Here is a 19472-nt window from a genome sequence, read left to right on the forward strand (position 1 = left end):
CATGAGAGGCAAGTGTTTTGGGAGTGTGTCAGCAGCTTTGATGCACGAGACCAGTTGAGGGTACAATTGGTGTACATGGGTGTTCAGTTGGTGTACATGGGGTATTCAGTGTTGTAAATGTTAATGGTGAAGAGCTTGTGGATTTGTGTGCTGAAAAAGACAGTTGATTGGGAATACATGGTTTAAAAGGAAAGCCATACGTAAGTATATGTATATGAGTAGGAGCAATGGTCAAAGGGCATTATTGGATTATGTTTTAATTGATAGGCATGTAAAAGAGAGACTTTTGGATATTAATATGCAGAGAGGGGCAGCTGGAGGGTTGTCTGATCAATATCTTGTGAAGGCAAAGATTTATACAGGTTTTAAAAAAGAAGAGAAATGTTAGGGAGATGAGAGTGGTGAGAGTAAGTGAGCTTGGAAAGGATACTTGCTTGAGGAAGTACCATGAGAGATTGAGTGTAGAATGGCAAAAGTTGAGAGCAAATGACATAAGGGGAATGGGTGAGGAATGGGATGTATTTGGGAAGCAGTGATGGCTAGAGCAAAAGATGAATTTGGCATGAGGAAGGTGGGAGGAGGGCAGATTAGAAAGGGCAGTGAGTGGTGGGATGAAGTAAGGTTGTTAGCGAAAAAGAAGAGAGGTGTGTAGATGATACTTGCAGGGAAGTAGTGGAAAGGACTAGGAGATGTATAAAAGAAGGTGGTAGGAGGTTAAGAGATAGGTGCAAGGGTTGAAGAAGAGGGCAAATGAGAGTTGGGGTAAGAGAGTATCAGTAAAATTTTAGGGATAATAAAAAGATATTTTGGAAGGAGGTAAATGACGTGCATAAGACAAGAGAACGAATGGGAACATCGGTGAAGGGGGCAAGTGGGGAGGTAATAACAGGTAGTGATGGAGTGAGTATTTTGAGGATAGAGTGGCAGATATAGGGTGTTTTGGTTGGGTTGGTGTGCGAAGTGAGAGGGTCAGGGAGAATGGTTTGGGAGAGAGGAGGTAGTTTAAAGCTTTGCGGAAGATGAAACCTGGCAAGGCAGCAGGTTGGGGTGGTATTGCAGTGGAATTTATTAAAAAAGAGGGTGACTGTGTTGTTGATTGGTTGGTAAGGATATTCACTGTATGTATGGACCCTAGTGAAGTGCCTGAGGATTGGAATAATGCATGCATAGTGCCATTATACAGAGGCAAAGAGGAAAAAGGTGGGTGTTCAAACTACAGAGGCATAAGTTTCTTGAGTATTACTGGGAAATTATATGGGAGGGTATTGATTGAGAGGGTGAAAGCATTTACAAAGCATCAGATTGGGGAAGAGCAGTGTGGTTTCAGAAGTGGTAGAGTATGTGTGGATCAGGTGTTTGCTGTGAAGAATGTATGTGAGAAATACTCAGAAAAACAGATGGATTTGTATGTAGCATGTATGGATCTGGAGAAGGCATATGATAGGGGTGATAGAGATGCTTTGTGGAAGGTATTAAGAGTATATGGTGTGGGAGGTAAATTGCCAGAACTAATGCAAAGTTTTTCCCATGTATATAAGACATGTGTATGAGTAGGAAGAGAGGAGAGTGATCAGTTCCCAGTGAATGTCAGTCTGCGGTAGGGTTGTATGATGTCCCTGTGATTATTTGATTTGTTTATGGATGGGGTGGTGAGGGAGGTAAAATCAAGTTTTGGAGAGAGGGACTAGTATGCAGTCTGTTGGGGATGAGAGGGTCTGCGAAGTGAGTCAGTTGTTGTTCGCCGTTGATACATTTCTAGTGGCCGATTCGTATGAGAAACTGCAGAGGTTGGTGACTGAGTTTGGAAAAGTGTGTGAAAGGAGAAAGTTGAAAGTAAATGAGAATAAGAGGAAGGTTATTAGGTTCAGTATGGTTGAGGGACAAGTTAATTGGGACGTAAGTTTGAATGGAGAAAAATTGGAAGTGAAGTGTTTTAGATATCTGGGAGTGGACTTAGCAGTGGAAGGGAGTCACAGGCAAGCACAGAGCATCAAACTGGGGAAGAACAGTGTGGTTTCAGGTGTTTACTTTGAAGAATGTGAGAAATACTTAGAAAAACAGATGGATTTGTATGTAGCATTTATGGATCTGGAGAAGGCATATGATAGAGTTGATAGAGATGCTCTGTGGAAGGTATTAAGAGTATATGGTGTGGGAGGTAAGTTGCCAGAAGTAGTGAAATGCATCTGTAAGAGTGGATGGAGAGTTGAATAAAATTTTCAGTGTACATGTGGGTGTGGGGCAGCGGTGTGATGTCACAGTGGCTCTTTAAGATTAATGTTGAAGTGGTTAGAGATAAAAGCAAAATTAGGGAAAGGGGTGAAGATATTGAGTGTGGTGGTAAGGTATGGAGGCTTGTGATCAGCCTGTGTGCCAATAACCTTGTGTTTGCTGAGTGTGCCATACCTATGTTTTGTGTGTGTAAGCACAGGTAATTGAGGTCAATTTGAGTAAAAGTAATGGTGTTTGCAAGGAAACAGAGTGAATTAAGAAAGTGTACTAAACTCTGTTGTAGATATGGGGAAGAAAGAGTGGAGGTTGCAAAATTAAAGTATTTGGGAGCTATTTTGGGTAAGTTTGGTGATACAGAAGATGAGAGAGAGCAGTTCTGGGTAAAAAAGCCAATGGGTCTCCTAACAATAATTAAGGGTAAAAGCATAAGTGTGAAAGTCAAGAAATGACCTACGCAGCTGAGACATGGGCATGGGACGAGTCACAGAGGTCAAGAATCCTGGCTCTGGAAACGAGTTACTTGAGAGGAGCATGTGGCATGACTAGATGGAATGGAGTGTATGAGGGTTTGGTATGGCAGGGAATGCAAAGGAAACGAATTGTAGAGTGGATAAAATGTCAACTTTGAGGTGGTTTGGGCATGTGAAGCGAACGCAAGACCTCATGTACGAGGAGAGTGTGTGATAGTACAATTAAGGGGGTTGGTATGAGAAGACCACCTTTGAGATGGAAATAGAATGGAAGAGAAATGAAGGAATCAAGACGAAGGGGGATATGCATGGGTTCGTGTATGCAGGGAAGGCATTAAGGATAGTTTTAGTGGAGACTCTTTTGCCATGACCACCCTCTTGATTGGAGTTCCAGGAGGGAACGGGCATCAGAGGTATTATATAGTCAGATACATAGATAAGTTTCCATTTCAACAACAGTACAAAATTCCAGTGTTGAGATACATGTCAATTAACATCCTCAACATGCATTTTATACATTCAAGCTTACCTTCCAATATAAATTTTTTATAATGATCCAGCTTCCTAATGTATAAAACAACAATGGCCTGGGTATTCATCTCTATCATATGGATCTCTCTGAAGGTTAAGGTAAACAGTACAAGGCAAATATACAGGTGTAATCAAGACCATCATAACACTCAAGGCACACAGTAACCACAACTCCCACAACAAACAGATCATAGGTCAAGAGTGGAACTTACAAACAAAGGTATCACTCTAAACTAATGGCAGGAAATAACATATATCTAAAAGGCAAATAATAAAAACTTAAATGTCGGTGTGTGCCTTGAGTATTATTACAGGCTACAGCACACCTGAAGGCTGCCATTTTATTTACTGTTATGTGTTAATCTTCATACCATGTACATCATTAGTTAAAATATATAACTGAATGTATGAGCACCCTCTCTCCAGTACATAAGTGTCCAAGTTTTTTAAACATTGCTATCTAAATGAATTCTTTTAACTGGAGATAATCTTATAATGATTTATAATGTAACGAAGTATTAACATATGAGATGATATCAATGATGAAATAAAGATGTCATGTAAGAAGTACAACATGTTTAACGGTTGGATTACAAGACAAGTGAAAAAAAAAAAAAGCATTCCTCAGTACAAAAGCTATGGAAACTCTTTAAACTTATGGAAATTTGTTGTTTTAATATACAGTCTCTTTTTGAGTATTTGGGAAAAACAGGAATGTTTCCACAGTCCAAAAGCATTTCCCCTATCACATTCTAATATTTACAAATTCAACACTTAACTTTATATATAGACATGTTGGAATTAATTGAATCGTCAGGATTATGCAAGCATGGCTAGCTCCAATCCAAGTATTTTTTTCAGCTTTAGTTTTCTCCTCTTCCTGTAAGCTACATACATTCTAAAAATACATGGAGATGCTACTTACATATGCCTGATGCAAGTCTTACCTAACGATCACAAGAATCACAGATTTAGTACGAGAAGCGAATGTTATACGGAATTGCATTAGTTAACACTGCAAACAAACTATGTGCCTGTTTAATTTTCATTTTCAACTGCATGCTGTTAATCATGTTCTAATGGTTGAAGAGACCCTTTTAAACAAGTAAAAATCATCACATTCATCTTCAAGTTTGACATTATGGCACCCCCTATTGGTAATGGCAAATTCAGAGTGAGAGATCCTAACATATACTAACCTATCAATAATTTTTTCTAAGAACCTTTTTGTGAGCTAACATATTTGGCTTGTAATGGGGCACTTTTCAACAATGACCTTAAAACACAGCAATTTACCTGAAGGCTGCAAATGGCAGGATATCATGTCAACTTCCCACTCAAGACAAAACAGAAGCTGATGACAATTTCCATACCAAATTGAAAACAATTTTAAGATATTCAATTTCTTCTTGAACCCCTCTCCTGCTAAAATTTTCCCTCATTTCCCCCTGACTTTTAAACAGTTCTCACCACACAGGAGAAGGATGCTATCATACTCTATTATCTAGATGAAAAAGCCCTGTAAGAGATGAAGATCAAACACTAACAAATTCTGGTTTGTAAACAACCTGACTAAATAGTTATACTGACCAACAAAACCACAACCAAAACCTTTAAATGCTTTAAGGCTGTCACTGGGGGAAATGATGGTGTGAGCAAAGACTAAGGAGAAGGCTTGCTGTCTCACACAAATTGGTATCTTTATCCTAAAAATTCACCCGTTATGAGGTATTCCTCAAATACAAACATAATAAACCTCAGCATCTCAAAACTACTAGGACCCACATAGGAGAATTTTCCACATAGTAGTAGGATACCATCATCCTATAGTCAGCTTTCAGTTTAGTATAAAAACAAAATTCTCACCAAGAGCCCAACAAGAGCAGCAAAGCTAGAAGTATCATGACAGCATAATGTATACAAGTACCAAAATATACCGTATGTGGGTACAGTTAACGAGAAGTAGGTTTATCAGGTAACTTAAATTACAAGTGTCATGTCCTTTTTGGAAGGGAGGTTGACCCGCTTACCCTGCCACAGTGAATTATGGATGGTAAACGCATCAATAGTCACAGTCAAGTGCTTTGTGTGGATCTGAGAAAAGCATTTGCCACCTGAGTTGTATCTGCGGAGAAAAACATATCATTTAGAAAAATACAAATACCAAAGAAGGTTTTCAAAAACACTAGTATATTACAATGGATTTCATTTTCCTAAAGAAAAAAATAATGAACACTGTTACAACACTGACATAATTTTACAATGACAAATATTATTATAATGGATTTCATTTTCCTTAAAGAAAAAATAATGAAGTCACAACACTGATATGATTTTATAATGAAAAATTCATAGTATTACAAAAGTAAATGCAGCATACCTATGTGTCATACTGTAATTACGTAATATACCCAAGTGCTATCTAAAATACTGTCACAATTACTTATTGTAATCTGACAATGAATACCTTCAAGCTGTGTTCTAACACAATCCCACAAAACAGACAAACTGCTGAATTAGTGTGGGAAGATCCTCATGGCCCACATTACTATGGTACAAGAACTAAATTCCTTGAAGCAGCCAAAATCACTGATGCTGTAATCCACAGCATCAGGAGGGTTACATCATCAGTTATACCTCAAAAATCCTAAAAGGTATGGTTCCCAACTTCCACTCACAAATAATCTCCCAATGGCACTACAGGCCACTCTGCAAAATAATACCTCTGATATTTAAAGGTATGATTCGATGAGAAAGAGAGAACAACTTCAACATTCCATGCCCAAGACTCAAAACCTTGCCTGCAACCATCAGGCTATATGAGCCTGCGGGCTGTGGCTTCTAACAGCTTGGTCCTACAATAACTAGCAACCCAGGCACTGCCAAGGTTGTAGGGGCAGGAAATTCCCAAAAACTACATGTATTAAGTTTACATGTAGTGTTTTTTCTTTTCCAAGAGTTTGCCATTGCTGTTCTACCTGTTGCAGGCAAACACCAAAATGGGTTTTGTGACTGTAACATGAATATGATGAAATAAATTTTCACCCTATACTGTTACATGATGATTTATGTTTAGATACCTTGGAGTGGACATGGCAGCACATGGAACCAAGAAAGCAGAAGTGAGTCATAGGGTGGGTGGGTTGGGGGTAAAGGTTCTAGGAGCACAAGAGTGTGTGAAAAGAAAGAGCGTTATCTGGGAGGGCAAAAATGGGTATGTTTGAAGGTAGAGTAGTCCAATGATATTATATGGATGCAAGGCATGGGCTATAGATAAGGCAGTGAAGAGGAGGGTGGATGTGTCAGAAATGAAATGTTTGAGGACAATATGTGGTGTGATATGGTTTGATTAAGTTATGAAAGAGTAAAGGGAGGTGTGGTAATAAAAAGTGGTTGAGAAAGCTGAAGAGGTTGTGCTGAAATTGTCTGGAAATGAAAAAAATGAATGGAGAAAGGCTGACAAAGAGGACATACCTATCAGAAGTGGAGGGAACAAGGAGAACAGAGAGACCAAACTGGAGAGACAATGACTGAGTGAAAAAGATTTTGAGCAATTGGGGACTGAACATACAGGAGGGTGAAAGGTGTGCACAGGATAGAGAGCAATGGAACAATGTGGTATACAGGAGCTGATGTGCCATCAATGGACTGAACCAAGGCATGCAAAGTGTCCTGGGTAAACCATTGGGAAGGTCTATTGGGCTTAGTTGTGGATAGGGAGCTTTGGTTCTGGTGATAAAATGCTATAGTGGCTGAACCAATGCATGTGAAATGGTCCATGGGGACTGATTATGGATATGAGAATCTGGTCTTGACACATTATTAATGACAGCTTGAGAATGAATGCTACTTTGTTAATGCAGGAGGTAAAAACAAGAGAGCAAAACAGAAGTCACTTTTCCACCCAACTGTCCCCTCCAGCCCAACTCCCAATAGGAAAAGAATGAGAAAATACTACCTTACAGTATTGTAATAAAATACTACCAAGGAAATTTCAGGGGAAAGTGTGGACTGAAAAAAGATCATCCATTATTTTAACATCTGTTCTATGGCCAGATTCTGAAGAAAAAAAAAAGTTGCAGAGAAGTTTTAACTAACTGTGTAAGACATGTTTGAGAAGAAGAGGGTTAAGTGGTTTCAAGTGAGAGGGGGTCTGCATAGAGGGTGTATGATGTCACTATGGATGTTCTTTCATGGATGGGGTGTTGAGGGAGGTTAAAATGTGAGGGTCTTGGAGAGAAGAGGGTCTACTGGATTGTGGAGGGATAGGAGGAAGACATGAGAGGTAAGTCAGTGGCATTTTGCAGACATGGTTCTGGTGGTAGACTTCTGAGAGAGACTCCAACAGCTGGTGTCTGACTTTGGGAGTGTGTGTGAGGAGGAAATTAACAATTAATTTGAATGGGAAGTTCTTGGAGGAAGTGAAGTGCTTTAGGTACCTATGAGCCATTACGGCAGTAGATAGAAGCGTGAGGGATGGAGTTAGTGAGAAGGGGAGGCTAGGATCCTGGGTGCATTTAGGAGCAAGAGAAAGGAGCAGTCAAGAGACTATTAGGGCAAAAATAGATATGATTCTGGGTACTGTAGTTATGATGATGATGTATGGATACCTTAAGGAAAGGAAAGGAAGAGGGTAGATGTTTTAAAAATTAAATGTCAGAAGACATTATGTGGTGTGAGGAGGTGACTTGTGTAGAAGGATTTTCAGTGTATGTATGGATCAGGGTGAGGAGCCTGAAAACTAGCAGAATGCATGAATAGTGCTACTGTATAAAAGCAAGGGGGACAGAAATGAGTGTTCAAACACAAGAGGTACAAGTTTGTTGAGTGTACCAGGTAAGTTGCGTCTGGAAAGTTGTGACTGTTGAGGGTGAAGGCATGTACAGAGCATCAGAGTGAGGAGAAACAATGTGGTTTCACAAGAGGCAGAGGATGTATGGATCAGGAGTTTGCTTTTAAGAATGGGTGAAAAATATCTATCTGTGAGAAACAGAAGGATTTGTATGTAGCATTTATGTTTCTGGAGAAAGTATGTTACGTTAACAAAGATGCTCTGTGGAAGGTCTTAATATATGGTATGGGAGGAAAGCTGCTAGAAATCACGAAACTTTTTATCAAGGGTGTAAGGAATGTGTACGAGTAGAAAGAAAAGAGTGTATCGTACTAGGTGAAGGATGGTTTGTGGCAGGGTTGTTTCATGTCACCATGGTTGTTTAATATGTTTATGAAAGGGGTGATGAGGGAGGTTGATGCAAGAGTCTTGAAGAGAGGGAAAGCATGCAGTCTGTAAGGGATGAAGGTGCTTGGGAAGTGAGTCAGTTGTTTGCTGATGACACAACACTGGTGGCAGATTTGAGTGAGAAACAGCTCGAGTTTGGTGAATGAGTTTGCAAGATAGTGTGAATGGAGGAAATTGAGAGTAAATGTGAATAAAAAAAGCAAGGTAATTAGGTTTAGCAGGTAAGAGGAACAAGTTGTGATGGGGTGTGATTTCAAAGGATAAATTTTTGAGGAAAAAACGTGTTCTAGACACCTGGCAGTGGATATGGTAGGAAATGGAACCAAAGAAGCATAAGTGAGTCACATGGTAGGTGAGAAGGCAAAGGTTCTGGGATCACTGAAGAATGTGTGGAAAGAGAGGTTATATGGTAGAACAAAAATGGGTATGGTTGAAGGTACAGTAGTTCTAAAACTGTTGTATGGATGTGAGGCATGGGCAATAGAGGAGGATGTCCACAGGAGGGTAAATGTGTTGGAAATTAAATGCATGAAGACAATATTTCGTATGAGGTGGTTTGATAAGCAAGTAATAAAAGCATAAGAGAGAGGTGTTGTAATAAAAAGAATGTGGCTGGGAGAGCTGAATAGTGTGTGCTGAAATGGTTTGGACATGTGGAGAGTTTGACAAAGATGATAAATGTCAAAAGTGGAGAGGCCAAGGAGAAGGGGTAACCAAAGTGGAGAAGAAAGGACAAAGTGAAAAAGATTTAGAGTGATCAATGCATGAACACGTAGGAGGGTGAAAGGCATGCACAGGATGGAGCGAATTTGAACAATGCGGTATTCAGTTGGTGCTATTTATGGACAGAACCAGAGCATATGAAGTGGGTGTGAAAAACCATGGAAAGCTCTGTGAGGCCTGGCTGTGGTTTTGGTGCACTGCACAATACAGCTAGAGAATGGATGTGAGCAAATGAGGCCTTTCTTCATTTGTTCCTGGAGCTACTTCACTAATGCTTGAAACACCAATCAAGCATGACAGAAAATAAAGAATATCTGGTATGGATCGAGCTCAATTTTACAGCCAAGGTAGTATTATGGCAGGCAATATGTCTGATCACTATTGATTAATGACACACAAACTTGCTACCTCATTATCTACAGACTGATGAACTGGATGCATTCCTTTTGAGGTGGAGGGAAGCCACATGCATAAACCACTTGGCTATAATACACCATGAACTTGAGACAAACTCAGAGACTATATGAGTGAATAAAACATTTTTAAGTTTGGAAAAACTGTGGCTACCTGCAAAATCTAACGGTGGTAAATTACCAGATTGCTAGATTCTGCTTTTTGATATTAATCCATGTGTGAAAAGTCACCTTTGGTAGGCCTATATCACTGGGAGTACAGTCTTATCAAAAAACTTCTCACCCCAAAGGAGCCTACATTTCCCTGCTACTGAAAGAACTGCAGCCTTGGGCTGCAGGAGCCTTTGAAAGCTCCTAGGTAACACCAGGACTTTCACAGAAATAATTCCCGGGGTAATTATAAATAGATAAATTAGAGGTTTGCTGCATTCAAAATGGAACTGAAGTTGTTAAATATCTAAATAACAATTATGCATTATGTTATAAGAAATACAAGGTAACTTACTTGAAAAATTTATCAAACATTCTATCATTGACTTGTTTAGGACCTGTGCCATACAACTTGTAGACCTCATCGGTTTCTGGATTAAATGAATATATGGCTCGGAACTGGCAACCAGCATCACGGAATAAGATGAGGAAGTGTTTAGATTCAGACCGTGCTATTTCCTCAAGGACTCTTTGTTTGGCTGTCTGATTAACCATGCCTGGGAAGACACAATACTCAACCGCATTGAGGATGATCGTTCTATTGGACTTGGCAGTAGGTTGCTTGAATAGCTTTGGACCTGAAAGAAAAAGTTTCATTATGTTGTTACTTTTCATACAATTCTAAGCACTTTCATCAAGATTTTCAAAGATCAGATTTTAAGACATTTTTCTATACCTGTTTCTCTTTCTCACCTTAGAGAGGAAGCACTGAGAACAGGTAATCAAGACTTTGGAGAAATAATCTTAATGGCTCTTCCTGTTCCTACTTTTTTAGGAATAGCCAGCACCCACCCCATTCTGCCCCTCTCAGTAATCTTCTGTAACACATAAGGGATTTGTGGGTCTTATTCCTTTTCTCCAGTCCTCAGGGATCAAAATTTAAGACAAACATAAATAAAAATGAATCTTATCCCTGGGGATACAGGAGAAAGAATTCTTCCCATGCATTTCCTGTAGGTGTTTAAATTGGGCAGGAGTGGAGTGCTGGGATCCCTCCCATTTATGCATTTCAATTTCTATCTGGTAGAACAGGAGCCAAGTGAGGGATATTCATCCACCTCAAAGGCTTGGACTGAGGAGTCTGACTGTGCGGATGTACCCAAGATAAGAGGGGAAAAATAAGTATTATCTTTGTGGATGATCTGGTTCTGAGTGAAACAAGGCTCAGGAGAAACAGGAAGAATAGTCTGGAAATGTCTTGGGTTAATGTGAGGGCACAAACTATGGAAGGGGTAGCACTTGTACTGAGGTAGGAGCTTGTGGAATGTGAGAAAGAATGTAAGGAAGGAAGCAACAAATTATTTCAAGTAGATTAAGTGAGGTGGTGAATACTGATGCTTTTGCACCTGGAAGTGAAAGCAGTAAAGAAAAGAGGGAGTGTTTTGGATGGAGCTAAGTGAGGGGACCAGGTATCAGTGATGGATCATTTGAGTGCAACAGCAGATAATAAAGTGGCAGTTAAGGATATAATCAGAGAATTGGGTATCCAGTGATGTGAATGAAAATGGTAAACAGCTAATGGAAATTCCTTGTCTAAAAAGAGGAAAATACAAAAACATATGTGTGGTTGAGTAGAAGAGATGTTAAGTGGGTATTGCTGGATTATGTACAAGTTGATAGGTAAGACTCTTGGATATGAGTAAGCTGATCATTACTTGGTGGAGGCAGAGGTGAAGGTCTGTAGAAGCTTTCAGAAAAGAGGAAATTATATGGATGACAAGGGGAAGGTGAAAGTGAGTGAGCCTGGAAAAGAAACTTGAGTGAAGAATTACTAGGACAGACTGAGTGTAGAATTGTAAAAGGTGAAAGCAAATGAAGCTGGAGTTGGTGAGCAATGCGAGGTATTTAGGGAAGCAGTGCTAAAGTGTGAGAAAAGTGTGTGGTATGTGGAAGGTGAGAAGTGGGCAATGAGAAAGGTAGTGAGTGGTAGGATAACGAAGTGAGAAGAGAAGTGTAAGGGCATTTCTTGTAATGACTGAATGCTGTACAAGAGAAACCAGCTGGAGATCAAGGGAAAGATGCAGAGGCAGAAAAAGACAGCAAAAGAGAGTTGGTGCCAGTGAGCATTAGTAAACTTCAGGGAGAATAACAAAATGTTTGAGGAGATTAAGATTAACTGTGAGAAAAAAAAATAGTTACTGTCTGCTGATGACAAGACACTGGTGGTAGATTTGAATGATAAACTGCATAAATGATTTCTAAGTCTGGAAGTCTATCAAAGGATAAAGATGAGAGTAAGTGATAATAAAAGCAAGGTAACTAGGTTTAGCAGTGAAGAAAAATAGGTTAACCAGAGAGAGAGTTTGAAATGAGATATGGCAGAGAATTGAAGTATGGGAGATGAAGCGAGTCATGAGGATGGTGAAGGGGCTAGAGTTTTGGAAGCAGTGTGAAAAAGGGGTTCACTACCTGGGAGGGCATAGATGGGCATGAAAATAAAAGCAATGTAACAAGGTTTAGCAAAGGAGAAAAATACTTTAAATGGAGCGCGAGTTTAAAAAAATGGAGAAGGTAAAGTGTTTTACGGTGGATATGGCAATAAGAGGAACCAAGGGAGATGATCATGAGGTGGGTAAAGGGGCAAAAGTTTTGGGAGCAGAGAGGAATGTGTGGAAATAGGTCAATATCTGGGAGGGCGAAGATGGGCATGTGTGAAGGTGATGTAGTACATGAGGTATGGGCTTTAAATGAGACTGTATGGAGGTGGATGAATGTACTGGAAATGAAGTATTTAAGGAATATATGGTGTGAGGAAGGTTAAAAGAATAAGAAATGATTGGGAGAGTGGTGTAGTAATAAAAAGAGTATGGCTGAGTGAGCTGGAAACTGTGTGCTGAAACGATTGATACATGGAGAGAACAAGAGGAGACATTGATAAAGTGGGCATGTGTATCAAAAATGAAGGGGACAAGGGGAATGAAGATCAAAATGGAAATGGACGGGATTAAAAAGGTCTCAGGTGGTTGCTGTCGAATATACAGGGTGTGAGATGTGCACAATATAGAATGATGTAGTACACAGGGAGTAACGTGCTATCAGTGAAATAAACTACAGCATATGAAGTGGTCAGGGGAATCATAGGAAGGTCTATGGGGCCTTATTGTGGATAGGGGGCTGTGATGCACTAAACAGCCAGAGAGTGAACATGAGCAAATGAGCCTTTATCATCTGTTCCTGGCACTAACTCACCAGCACAAAAAGAAAAAGAAAAGAATTCTTTATACATAACTGAGTTTCCTGCCTTCCCTTTGAACCATGATGATCACATGGAAGAAAAAATTTCATTTGCTCACATTCACTAAAAATCTTTGTTACTCCATCCTTCCATCTCCAATTTGGTCTCCCCTTTCTTCTTGTCCACTCCATTCCACAAATATATATCCTCTATGCCAACCTCTCCTCACTCATTCTCTCCATATGTCCAGGCCATTTCAGCTCCTCCTCTTAAGGTCTCTCAACCCTCATCCATCCTATCACTCAATTCAGCTTCCATTCGCTGCCATGTCCACTCCCAAGTATCTAAAACAACATGGGCTATAGATAGGGTAGTACGGAGGAGGGTGGATGTGTTCGAAATGAAATGTTTGAGGACAGTATGTGGTGTGAGGTGGTTTGATCAAGTAAGTAATGAAAGGGTAAGAGTGATGTGTGGAAATTAAAGGAGTGTGGTTGAGAGAGCAGAAGAGGGTGTGTTGAAATGGTGTGGACATATGGAATGAGTGAGAAAAGACTGACAAAGAGGATATATGTGTCAGAGGTGGAGGGAACAAGAAGTGGGAGACCAAATCAGAGGTGGAAGGATGGAGTGAAAAAGATTTTGAGAGATTGGAGCCTGAACATACAAGAGGGCGAGAGACAAGCAAGGAATAGAGTGAAATGGAACGATGTGGTATACCAGGGTTGGTATGCTGTCAATGGACTGAACTTGGGCGTGTGAAACGTCTGGGATAAGCTATGGAAAGGTCTATGGGGCCTGGATGTAGATAGGGAGCTGTGGCTTTGGTGCATTGCACATTACAGCTAGAGACCGAGTGTGAACCAATGTGGCCTTTTTTGTATGTTTCCTGGCACTACCTCTCTGAAGCAGGGGGTTGTGATGCCATTTCCTGTTGGGCAGGGTAGCACCGGAAATGGATGAAGGCAAGCAAGTAAGAATATCTACTTCTGCAGTTTTTCATTTATATAACAATTCATTTTGGAGGATCTGGTCATTGACAGAAGTCCACGTCATCACTATGTTAATCATGCAAACAGTGTTAAGGTCTTACCATAATAGTCCATAGTGGAACTTGCAGTGGAGGAGATATCACTGGCAGCATCATCAAACCCTCCTTGCTTTCTTTTAGAGAAAAGACCAGGAGGAAGAGAACCTGGACCAGAGGGTGAGGGGAGGTGTCTTGCCATCCCTGGGGAGGGGGCACGACGGGGTGGAGTTGCGCGACCAAGGCCACTGTCTTCACTCATATGGTACACTAAACTGTCATGCTCACTCTGACCTGCAGAGTTCACTAAATGGGTTAAATGTTCCTTCAATTAAAAAGATTCTACTATTACTTCTGGGTTATCAAATACCAAGTTAAAAATACTGAATTTATGGATCATTATCATATGTATATGAAGTTGTTTATGTGATTCATTATGTGAATACCTCTTTCTGAATTCAAAAGATAATTACGTAATTCTGATATATGTAACATACAGAATACTGTATGAAATAAATCAAAAAGTGTGTACTGATCTTTTTGTTTTGTATGACAATTGAAAAGTATCTTTCATGCCTCACTATGATTATCCTAAAAAAAATTTTTTTTGTATATTCTTAAGAATCATCAAAGTAGGTTATACTATAAAAACAACTGTGACATTTGCTCAAAATGCTACGCATCATACAATCAATCTTCTATGCAACAACCACAAACTCTAATTCAGTAAAACATTGATTGTAAAGAAGTATCTCATATAAAGACTAACAGATCTACAAAGAAATGCGATTAATATATATATATATATATATATATATATATATATATATATATATATATATATAGGAAGTTGCACCTAAAAAATACACATTTCTGCATCTGAAAGGAACATGTGCATGTAGTAAAAAATTCTGAACCCTTTTGCTCTAATAATCATCATCTTGGCTGGTTTAAACACCTTTCAAGTACATTATACGAAACATACTTATACAAAACACTTTCACCTACCAATGGTTATGAAAATGGTCTCTTGAAATCTATCTCAATATCACTGATACTCAAGATAATGAAGCTCAAGTTCACTTTAACATACTGGGCATAAATCAAAGACGATTTTAGTGAACTTATAGTAAGCACCTGATCCACCCTATGTAACCATCAGACGTAAACATAAGCATTGTTAAAGATATCATTATTATTATTTTTTTTTTTTTTCATACTATTCGCCATTTCCCGCGATAGCGAGGTAGCGTTAAGAACAGAGGACTGGGCCTTTGAGGGAATATCCTCACCTGGCCCTCTTCTCTGTTCCTTCTTTTGGAGAAAAAAAAAAAAACGAGAGGGGAGGATTTCCAGCCCCCCTCTCCCTTCCCTTTATTATTATTATTATTATTATTATTATTATTATTATTATTACTATTATTATTATTATTATTATTATTATCATTATTATTATTATTACTAACAACAATAATAATAATAATAATAATAATAATAATAATAATAATAATAATAATAATGTGAACGAATGGGACCTTTTTGTCTGTATTCCTGGTGCTGCCTCACTAAAGCAGGGGACAGTGATGCTGTTTTCCTATGGGGCAGGTAGCGACAGGAATGGATGAAGGCAAGCAAGTATGAATATGTACATGTGTATATATGTAATGTCTGTGTATGTGTATGGTTTTTTTCCATACATATTCGCCATTTCCCACGTTAGTGAGGTAGCATTAACAACAGAGGACTGAGCAGTAGAGGTAATATCCTCACCTGACCCCCTTCTCTGTTCCTTCTTCTGGAAAATTAAAAACGGAAGGGGAAGATTTCCAGTCCCCTGCTTCCTCCTCTTTTAGTTGCCTTCTACGACACGCAGGGAATACATAGGAGGTATTCTTTCTCCCCTATCACCAGGGATGTATGTATATGAATGTATATGTTGTATATGTTGATATGTATATGTATGTATGTGCGTGTTTATGTACATATATGTGTATATGAGTGGATGGGCCATTCTTTCTTCGTCTGTTTCCTGGCGCTACCTCGCTGATGCGGGAAACAGCGATTATGTATAATAAATATAAAATAAATAATTTTTTTTTTTTTTTGCCACTGTCTCCCGCGTTTGCGAGGTAGCGCAAGGAAACAGACGAAAGAAATGGCCCAACCCACCCCCATACACATGTATATACATACGTCCACACACGCAAATATACATACCTACACAGCTTTCCATGGTTTACCCCAGACGCTTCACATGCCCTGATTCAATCCACTGACAGCACGTCAACCCCGGTATACCACATCGATCCAATTCACTCTATTCCTTGCCCTCCTTTCACCCTCCTGCATGTTCAGGCCCCAATCACACAAAATCTTTTTCACTCCATCTTTCCACCTCCAATTTGGTCTCCCACTTCTCCTCGTTCCCTCCACCTCCGACACATATATCCTCTTTGTCAATCTTTCCTCACTCATTCTCTCCATGTGCCCAAACCATTTCAAAACACCCTCTTCTGCTCTCTCAACCACGCTCTTTTTATTTCCACACATCTCTCTTACCCTTACGTTACTTACTCGATCAAACCACCTCACACCACACATTGTCCTCAAACATCTCATTTCCAGCACATCCATCCTCCTGCGCACAACTCTATCCATAGCCCACGCCTCGCAACCATACAACATTGTTGGAACCACTATTCCTTCAAACATACCCATTTTTGCTTTCCGAGATAATGTTCTCGACTTCCACACATTCTTCAAGGCCCCCAGAATTTTCGCCCCCTCCCCCACCCTATGATCCACTTCCGCTTCCATGGTTCCATCCGCTGCCAGATCCACTCCCAGATATCTAAAACACTTCACTTCCTCCAGTTTTCTCTCCATTCAAACTCACCTCCCAAATGACTTGACCCTCAACCCTACTGTACCTAATAACCTTGCTCTTATTCACATTTACTCTTAACTTTCTTCTTCCACACACTTTACCAAACTCAGTCACCAGCTTCTGCAGTTTCTCACATGAATCAGCCACCAGCGCTGTATCATCAGCGAACAACAACTGACTCACTTCCCAAGCTCTCTCATCCCCAACAGACTTCATACTTGCCCCTCTTTCCAAAACTCTTGCATTTACCTCCCTAACAACCCCATCCATAAACAAATTAAACAACCATGGAGACATCACACACCCCTGCCGCAAACCTACATTCACTGAGAACCAATCACTTTCCTCTCTTCCTACACGTACACATGCCTTACATCCTCGATAAAAACTTGTAGTAATTTAATAATTTAGTAATTTAGTAATTTAATAATTTCTGCATCCATACATTGTTTTTCACTGAATTTAAAGAACAATACAAGGAAGTATTCTTGTTGGCCAGTCACCACATCCAATGCAAATTAAAACATGCTGTGCTCATTCTTTCATGGAAAAAATATATAATATAAGTTAACTACATCTGCGTTGCCAGATATCACTACTGTCCATCAGAGGCTGTCACGAAATTTATGTTCTGGAACTGTACATTCAAGCCGACCTTCCTCTTCTATCTGACAGAGAAATCTTAAACTATAATGTTGACAGCCGCTAACTGACAATGGATGAATGCAAGAGATTACCAATAGGTCAGCCATCAGAGCTAATAAAACAGGGCTCAAAATTTTTTCTTACATATGTCAGGTATTGACTTCTGTATGATTTCTATGATGTCACACTAGCATTCTTTAGATAGCTTGCTACACCTTGTACTTAAGGCAATTATTTACCTCTGCCCAATATGCTTCATATGCAAGTACAAGTTTTATGTTGTACTTTATGCTTTGCAACAATTATAGGCATATTAAAGCATGGTATAGTACAACCTCAATTATCCACAGCTTAAAACTATGCATTAATTTCTCATAGGTATCAATTAGGTATTGTTATAAATAATAAAGAAAGGGCACCTAAAAGTTATCACAATAGTTCAACCCAAAATTTCAGATACATCTGTTTTCTCAGCTTGACCTCACTTTAGGCCTACAGTGGTGAACCAGTGAGTTTAAATCATACATAATGGTAAGATACAAATAGGATTATCTCTGCTATTATAATAATGGGGAAAAAAATCACTCCTCCACCTTCATGGGTAGCTGTGTGGTAAATACTGCATACTTTACAAATTCAAAAAATACCTAAAGTTCAGTAATTGGGAATAATATTTATTTATTTTTATTTTGCTTTGTTGCTGTCTCCCGCGTTTGCGAGGTAGCGCATGGAAACAGACGAAAGAAATGGCCCAACCCACCCCCATACACATGTATATACACACACACGTCCACACACGCAAATATACATACCTATACATCTCAATGTACACATATATATACACACACAGACACATACATATATACCCATGCACACAATTCACACTGTCCGCCTTTATTCATTCCCATCGCCACCTCGCCACACATGGAATACCATCCCCCTCCCCCCTCATGTGTGCGAGGTAGCGCTAGGAAAAGACAACAAAGGCCCCATTCGTTCACACTCAGTCTCTAGCTGTCATGCAATAATGCCCAAAACCACAGCTCCCTTTCCACATCCAGGCCCCACACAACTTTCCATGGTTTACCCCAGACGCTTCACATGCCCTGATTCAATCCACTGATGGCACGTCAACCCCGGTATACCACATCGATCCAATTCACTCTATTCCTTGCCCGCCTTTCACCCTTCTGCATGTTCAGGCCCCGATCACTCAAAATCTTTTTCACTCCACCTTTCCACCTCCAATTTGGTCTCCCACTTCTCCTCGTTCCCTCCAACTCCGACACATATATCCTCTTGGTCAATCTTTCCTCACTCATTCTCTCCATGTGCCCAAACCATTTCAAAACACCCTCTTCTGCTTTCTCAACCATGCTCTTTTTATTTCCACACATCTCTCTTACCCTTACATTACTTACTCGATCAAACCACCTCACACCACACATTGTCCTCAAACATCTCATTTCCAGCACATCCACCCTCCTGTGCACAACTCTATCCATAGCCCATGCCTCGCAATCATACAACATTGTTGGAACCACTATTCCTTCAAACATACCCATTTTTGCTTTCCGAGATAATGTTCTCGACTTCCAAACATTCTTCAAGGCTCCCAGGATTTTCGCCCCCTCCCCCACCCTATGATTCACTTCCGCTTCCATGGTTCCATCCGCTGCCAGATCCACTCCCAGTTATCTAAAACACTTTACTTCCTCCAGTTTTTCTCCATTCAAACTTACCTCCCAATTGACTTGACCCTCAACCCTACTGTACCTGATAACCTTGCTCTTATTCACATTTACTCCTAACTTTCTTCTTTCACACACTTTACCAAACTCAGTCACCAGCTTCTGCAGTTTCTCACATGAATCAGCCACCAGCGCTGTATCATCAGCGAACAACAACTGACTCACTTAC

The 19472-nt window shown here is 39.8% G+C and overlaps 1 protein-coding gene across 1 annotated transcript in view; it reads right to left on the reverse strand.

The window, feature by feature from the left end:
* Positions 1 to 3133: 3133 nt before the first annotated feature.
* Patronin (calmodulin-regulated spectrin-associated protein patronin) overlaps positions 3134 to 19472 on the reverse strand; it is a 216667-nt gene continuing 200328 nt past the window's right edge. Inside the window, 3 exon segments of the mRNA XM_071692291.1 lie at positions 3134 to 5358; positions 10114 to 10396; positions 14087 to 14314. Coding sequence (XP_071548392.1) covers positions 5214 to 5358; positions 10114 to 10396; positions 14087 to 14314 — 656 coding nt within the window. The 3' untranslated portion in view covers positions 3134 to 5213.

The sequence above is a fragment of the Panulirus ornatus genome, chromosome 52 (assembly GCF_036320965.1).
Source record: "Panulirus ornatus isolate Po-2019 chromosome 52, ASM3632096v1, whole genome shotgun sequence".
NCBI classification, from domain to species: domain Eukaryota; kingdom Metazoa; phylum Arthropoda; class Malacostraca; order Decapoda; family Palinuridae; genus Panulirus; species Panulirus ornatus.